At 44.6% G+C, this 7,583-nt stretch overlaps 1 protein-coding gene across 1 annotated transcript in view; it reads right to left on the bottom strand.

Annotated features, from left to right (window-relative positions):
- Positions 1-7,583, bottom strand: part of Nup210l (nucleoporin 210 like) — a 125,284-nt gene that overhangs the window by 54,896 nt on the left and 62,805 nt on the right. Inside the window, 3 exon segments of the mRNA XM_008855152.3 lie at positions 3,877-3,978; positions 4,430-4,534; positions 4,921-5,009. Coding sequence (XP_008853374.2) covers positions 3,877-3,978; positions 4,430-4,534; positions 4,921-5,009 — 296 coding nt within the window.

Below are 7,583 nucleotides of genomic sequence, written 5' to 3'. Positions count from 1 at the left end.
AGGAAAGATATCATGGAGAAATTCAAATATATACACGCTGTAACCGCCAGTGAGGGAGAAAAAAATGGACTGATGCTTTGCTTCTCCTTCATTACCTCAGCAGCTGTGCAGCAGGGTGTTTTGCTCACCCTAGACGGCACCTCCTACTGCCTCAGTCTTCACTTTGACACCTTTAGTCCCAGCACTCTGGAGGCAGAGAGTCTTTGTGGGTTCTGAGCCAGTCTGGTTTACATAGCGAGTGCCAGGCCCGCCAGGGTTACCTAGTAAGATCCTATCGCAAATAAACAAACAACCCACCCCATCCCCTCATTCCCCAACAAAAATGCTGAAACCCTTTGGGATTCTTTCTCTTCTGGTCCCAGGCGCTTCGGGAGGCACAGTTATCATGCAGACACGGCCAAGTCCAAGAAGCACGACACACACACAACCAGTCCCCCAAATGGCACAGAAATGGCATCAATAAACCCCAGTCACAAAGATAGAAATCTCTTAAGGAGTTTGACCCCATGTTCCTGAGGGACCTGCATTTTGTCAAGAAGCACAAGGGCCTGAAGAGGGCTCAGGCAAACGATGTGAGGCAGTGAGTACCTGTGCCAGGACTCTAAAGGGCCTTTTAAAGCCTAAAGAGGTTCAGCTCAAGAGGCCAGAGGATACCAACCTACAAGTTCTACTGACTGGCTTTCATTGTCCACCCCAAGTCTGGGAAGCAGATTCCTGGCTACATGGACAAAGACCATAGGCACTGCCAACCAAAGGCCAAGACCCAAACCAACGTCAAGGCTGCAGCTCTGGCCCAGGCCCAGGCTTTGGCTCCTGCTCCAACTCCAGGCTCCAAAGATGCTAAGGCCCCTATGAAGGCTTCTGTCTGCCATGGTAGACAGATTGCTGTGACCTCCCACACCTTACACAGTTTCAGATGACTGGTATGAAACCACACATACACTCGGCCACTGTTTGCAGATGGCTGATGTTCTGTGCTATGAGGCAGGATTACAGAAACAGACTTGTAGATCAATGTGGCAAAATAGAAGACCCAAACATGAGTGCACACAATTACAGTCACCTGATATTTGACAAAGATGCCAAGAACACATAGCGGAGGAAAGACGGCATCTTCATTCAGCAAATGGAAGTCTACTGAATGTCCACATGCAGAAGAATGAAATTAAACCCATATTTATCACCTTGTGCAAAAGTCAACTCCAAATTGATCAAATGTGAAGCCTAAAATTGTTAGAAGAAAACATAGGCAATACCCTACAAGATATAGGTGCAGGAAAGAACTTTCTAAATTGGACATTAGTCGCTCCTTGGCACATACCCAATGGACTCATCATACTATACAGAGAAACTTTCCTAGCCATGTTTATTGCTGCTCTTTTTACAATAGTTAAGAAATGGAAGCTGGGCTTGGTGGCGCACGCCTTTAACTCCAGCACTTGGGAGGCAGAGGCAGATCTTTGTGAGTTTGAGGCCAGCCTGGTCTACATAGCGAGTTACAAGACAGCTGGGGCTATAGGGAGACCCTGTCTCAAAAAGACCCAAAAAAAAAAAAAAAAAAAAAAAAAAAAGAAATGGAAACAACTTAAATGTCCCTCAACTGATGAGAGATTAATAAAAATTTGGTACATTTACACAATGGGGTTCTACTCAGCAGTAAAGACAGATAAAATCATGAAATCTGCAGGTAAATGCATAGAAGCTGGAACTGTTATACTAAGTAACACAGACTCAGAAAAAACAAGGACATATGTTCTCTCTTATTTGTGGATCTTAGTTCCAAATCCCTAAATGTGAACATACATCCTGATGTAACTGCAGAAGGCAGGAAAATGGAAATGAACCATGGGGATAAAGGGGAAAGACAGAGGGGCTGGAGAGATGGCTCAGTGGTTAAGAGCACTAGTGGTCTTAATCAGACCTGGGTTTGATTCCCAGCACCCACATGGTGGCTAACAACTATCTGTTACTCCAGTTCCAGGGGCTCCAATGCCGTCTTCAGATCTCCTTGGGCATTGCATGGCATGGCTGCACTTATAGGCATGCAGGCAATACATGGACTAAGGTGTCAAAGTGAAGACTGAGGCAGTAGGAGGTGCCGTCTAGGGTGAGCAAAACACCCTGCTGCATAGCGGCTGAGGTACAAAGAAGGAGAAGCAAAGCATTGGTCCATTTGTTTCTCCCTCACTGACAGTTACGGCGTGTATAAAAGAATAGCTGGACATGGTGGCGCACGCCTTTAATACCAGCACTAGGGAGACAGAGGCAGGCGGATCTCTGTGAGTTCAAGGCCAGCCTGGTCTACACGGTGAGTTCCAGGACAGCTGGGGCTACAGGGAGACCCTGTCTCAAAAAGACCAAAAAAAAATATATATATATATGAATAAATAAATAATTTCAAGAAAAATACACATACAATAAATATATACACGTATAGCTGAAGGCTATAACAAAAACACAGTGCCAGACGGGAGAAACCTCCCTTTGAGTTGTTGGTCAGGGTGGTCCAAGAGACTCCGAAAATAACACAGGCTATTGCCACAGCCCTTGATTGCCACCCAGAACTTGAAGACCCTACTGCTGAAGACAGGCAGGACTTGGAGCAATCAAGCTAGAACTGACCAGGAAGCCACCTCCCTGAAGACCAGCTCTCATGCTATCAGAGTTCACTATACAAGCTGCCAAGGGAGAAATCCAATCAGTGGTCCCACCCAGCTGTGAAGCCTAATAAACAACAATGACTGGCCCAGCAAACTATTGTGCTTGGTACAGTAGGAGCACTTTTATTTTGGGAGTAATCAACAACTGTCTAATTGTAATTAAGGCCTGCTAAGTGGGAGGTAACTCATGTAAACATAGCCAAATACACATGGCTGGAGAGGTCACAGATCCTAGAGAAAAATCTACTTTTGCCACATCTTAGACCAACATAATTTTTTACTGTCTCAAAAAGACCAAACCAAACCAAACAACAAACACAGCAAATTGCAAAAACTCAATGAAAAATGCAAACAAAAACAAAAGCACCTTGGACTAAGCCTGACAAGGAAGTTCAAGGCTCTATAATGAAAACTTCAAAACCCTGAAGGAAGAAGGCAGGGCACGGCACAGGTGCATGACACACATGCAGGCAGTGCACGCCTACACACTAGAAAAAATAGAAATAAAAAAATGTTTTCTTGTCTTTTTGAGACAGGGTCTCCCTGTAGCCCCAGCTGGCCTAGAACTCACTATGTAGACCAGGCTGGCCTTGAACTCACAGAGATCCACCTGTCTCATTCACAGGAAAATGGATGCAACTGGAGATAATCATATTAAACAAATTAAGTCAGCCTTATGTTTTCTTTCGTTTGTGGGTCCTGGATTTTATATAAATACAAAAAATCATGTATCTACAGTGACAGGACTGAAGAAGCAAAACTCTCTAGGGAACCAAAGGAGACTAACAACAGGCAGGAGGAGCTAGAGAGGAGGGTATCGGGGAATGGGGAGTATATTCAAAGTATATTATACACTTGCACTGAAATGGTCTTATGTAGCCTAGTATAATACAATAGAAAAAAAATAGAGTGTGCTCTGGGTTGGGGTTGGTGGTCCATGTCCATCACCCCAGCATCTACAAGGTAGAAGGATCAGGGGTTTAAGACTGGCTTTAGCTACACAGCAAGTTCCAGGACACCATGGACTAAAACAGAAATGAGGGTCAGAGAGATGGCTCAGTGTAGACAGTCCTGCAAGCTGTCCTCTTGGCCCCACACACGGTGCTGTAGCATATACATGCACACACCATAAATTAACTAAAAGTGACGAAACAAAAAATGAAACCAAAAGAAGTTGGGCTCGAGGCCATGCATTTGGACCTTCTCTGCAACTCACCTGGACAGTGCTTTCTGCTTCCATGTAAGTGATGATCACAATATCCTCCTCACTACTGTGGACTGAAAAATAACCAGATCCTTCCACAAGGTTAAATATTTCCTACAGAAAAATCAGACAAACAATATTCCATTCACTTCACAAATAATCCAAAGGAAATAAATTCTGCCTATCAAAAAAAATGAGAAGGCATCATGAGATGAAATATTGAGGTCGATGGACAGGGGACAAAATATGATCACAGCCGGGAGTGGTGGCACATGCCTATAGTCCCAGCACTTGGGAGGCAGAGGCAGGCAGATCTCTGTGAGTTCAAGGCCAGCCTGGTCTACATAGTGAGTTCCAGGACAGCTGGGGCTACAGGGAGACCCTGCTTCAAAAAGAAAAAACAACAAAAAAACAAAGAACAAAAAACAAAACAAAACATGATCACTAGAGTCCAACTCCTAAGGATGTTACAGCATATCACTTGGGTTTGGGTTTTATGTTTACATAGCTGCTTTCAACATGTGAGTGAAGTTTCCTTCCTCACCATCAAACTTAGTACCCTCACCTTCACATCGGGGTGGTTGTAGACAGTGGCATTCTTGGGCAACACAGTAACGTCATCCACCAGGAGTAGCTCCACAGCTGCAGATGTGGGCAAGCTGGAAATTTCCTAGCAAAGAAGTAGCCCCAGAGGTCAATAGAAACGTCTGGCTCTTCAGTTCGGCGAAAGAAAACTCCAGCTAGCAACTTTTAAAGGAGCCTTAATTTGAATTAATTTCTATTTCTTTCCTTTTCCTCCTCTCCTTCCCTTCCATCTTCCCCCTTTTTCCTTTGTTTTTTTTTTTTTTAAAGATATATTTTATTTTATTTACTTATTTTTTGGTGTTTTTGAGACAGGGTCTCCCTGTAGCCCCAGCTGTCCTGGAACTCACTATGTAGACCAGGCTGGCCTTGAACTCAAAGATCTGCCTGCCTCTGCCTCCTGAATGCTGGGATTAAAGGCGTGTGCCACCGTGCCTGGCAATTTGTATTTCTTTAGTCATAATTTCCACTCACCTTGGAGCTTTCCTTCTCTGAATAGCCCAAGAAGTTGACTCCAATGAGCACGGTCCCCTTCATCTGATGCACTTTAAGGACCTGATGGCCTAGAAGTGTACAGAAAAACACTCTGTGAGGAACAGTAACACATACAGTATAAGAGTCACAAGAATACCAAAGTACGTCCCAGTTTTCTTTCAAAATGGTGCTTTATTGTGGAGAAAAAAATGCTGAAGGAAATAACACAGAAAATAAAAATTGGATTTTGTATTAATCTTGGCCCACGCCCAGCTCGGGATATTTACTTCAGATTGGGAGAACAGAGGGACAGGGAATTCCTAGATTCCCTAGAGAAAGCTTTTAGTTCAGTGAAGATGAGGGAATACTGCTGTAAGAAGAGGGTGCGTACTATACATGCAAAGAGGCAGAAGACAGCTTGCCATGGCCTGGGAACTGGGACCATAGCTCAGAGTATTTGCTTAACATGCATTGGCATGCATTTGACTGACAGCTTTGAAAAAAATACAAGATTGAGTGTGAGAAAAACATAGGACATGTGTGGGTAGTAAGAGCCAAAGTCTAGAGTGAGAGAAAGGGCTGACATGCTAAACCATAGCACAGATATTTTATCCCCAAAGAAAATATGCTGAAAATATATTCAGTGGTTAAAAGTATGGATTTGGGGGGCTAGAGAAATGGCTCAGTGGTTAAGAGTACTGGCTGCTCTGCAGAGGACCCTGGTTTGGTTCCCAGCACCTATCTGGTGGCTAACAACCATTTGAAACTCCAGTTCCAGGAGATCCGACACCCTCTTCTGGACTCTGCAGGCCCTGTACACACAAAATAAAAATAATAAAAAATTTAAAAGTATGAATTTTGATGAACTCTGAGACAGGTATATGGTGCATATCTGTAATACCAGCTACTCAGGATGGTGAGGCAGGAGAATTTCACATTTGAGGCCAGCCTGAGCAATTTGAGACCCTGCCTCAGAAAAGTATGGGAGGGGAATTATAGCTCAGTTGTACACAATTTGCCTAGCAAGTGTGAGGTTACAGTTCAAGCTCTAGTACTGCAAAAAGAGCCGGGCGTGGTGGCACACGCCTTTAGTCCCAGCACTTGGGAGGCAGAGGCAGGTGGATCTCTGAGAGATCGAGGCCAGTGTGGTCTACACAGTGAATGCAGTGATGAAGCTCAGAGTAGCCAGTGAACGGAGGGAGAGGAGAGAGAGAGAGGGAGAGAGAGAGAGAGAGAGAGAGAGAGAGAGAGAGAGAGAAGAAGAGAAGAGAGGAGAGGGGAGAGGGGGAAGAAGAAGAAGAAGAAGAGGAGGAGGAGGAGAAGGAGGAGGGGGAAAGAAGGAAGGAAGGAAGGAAGGAAAGAAATTACAAAACTCTATTGGTTCCATTTGTCTAGAGAAACATTGTAATCTTAGAGCTTTTATTAGCTAATTAATTATTATTAATTATTATAGACTTTTGAGACAGGGTCTCCCTGTAGCCCCAGTTGGCCTGGAACTCACTATGTAGACCAGGCTGGCCTCCGTCTCACAAAGATCCATCTGCCTCTGCCTCTAAGTGCTGGGATTAAAGGCATGCACCACCACGCCCGGCTCATTTGTGCCATTTTTAACCTCACCCTGGTACTGTCTGTGGCAAGGTGTTCTAGTCACAGCTCACAGCAAATCATGTCTGTTGATGTTCAGCCCGTGTAGTCCTAGCTCACCTTAAATCTGGCCTTAAATCTTTAGTGATAAGACATCAGCAAACATGCTACAGACAGAAACCTGACTGTATTGCAGATGAGGCTGCTCGGCCTCACAGAACCAAACTCAGTGCCTCTTCTTTCCCTAAATTTCTCTCTTGCTTCTCCACTCGTTTTTGTTATGTCTTCTTCCATCACTCCTTTCAGCTTTGGCATAGTGTCTCGGTAGCCTCCTCTGTCTGAGATTAAGCTAGATCACTCTGTCATGGGCCCTTAAGTTACCTCATATTTGCCCTTCAAAGTCCCTAATGTAGTTAAAATGGTTGAAGTCTCTTTGCCCAACTGGAGTGTGAGTCTATGATGGTGGTGACGTGTCTGTCTCTTTCACTGCTCGAGTGCCTCACAGAATGCAGTAGCCATTCAATAAACATTTGTTTATAAGGGAACACTACTATGATGCTAGGCAAACAATAGACAATCTACTCTTTTGTCTGTTTTGTGAGACAGGTTCTCACCATAGCCATCTCTACATAGTCATCCGCCTGCTTCCAACTCCTCAGTGCTGGGGCTACAGGCATTCCATCACACCCAGATTAACACATTTTAAATTAATTTCTGTTTGTCCTTTTGAGACACAGTCTCATGTAGCTCAGGTTTGCCTCAAAGTGAAGTGTAATCTTGACCTTCTGATCCTCCTGTCTCTAATTCCTGAGTGCTAGGATTACAGGTGTGTGCCACCATGATGGGTTTTCTGCGAGGTTGGGGATCAGACCCAGGGCTTCCTGCATGTATGTCAGGCAGGCTCTTGACCAACTGAGTCACATCCCCAGCTCCATTTTGAAATCAATTCAGAGCCAGTCGTGGTGGCACACACCTTTAATCCCAGCAGAAGAGGCAGAGGCAGGTGGATCTCTTTGAGTTCAAAGTCAGCCTGGCCTACATAGTGAGTTCCAGGTCAGCTGGTGATACAGGGAGACCGT

This window comes from Nannospalax galili, unplaced genomic scaffold (assembly GCF_000622305.1).
Source record: "Nannospalax galili isolate Female #2095 unplaced genomic scaffold, S.galili_v1.0 scaffold591, whole genome shotgun sequence".
In the NCBI taxonomy this organism is placed as follows: domain Eukaryota; kingdom Metazoa; phylum Chordata; class Mammalia; order Rodentia; family Spalacidae; genus Nannospalax; species Nannospalax galili.
Note: the sequence above shows the minus strand (reverse complement) of the source record. Positions and strands in the feature narration are given on the sequence as shown.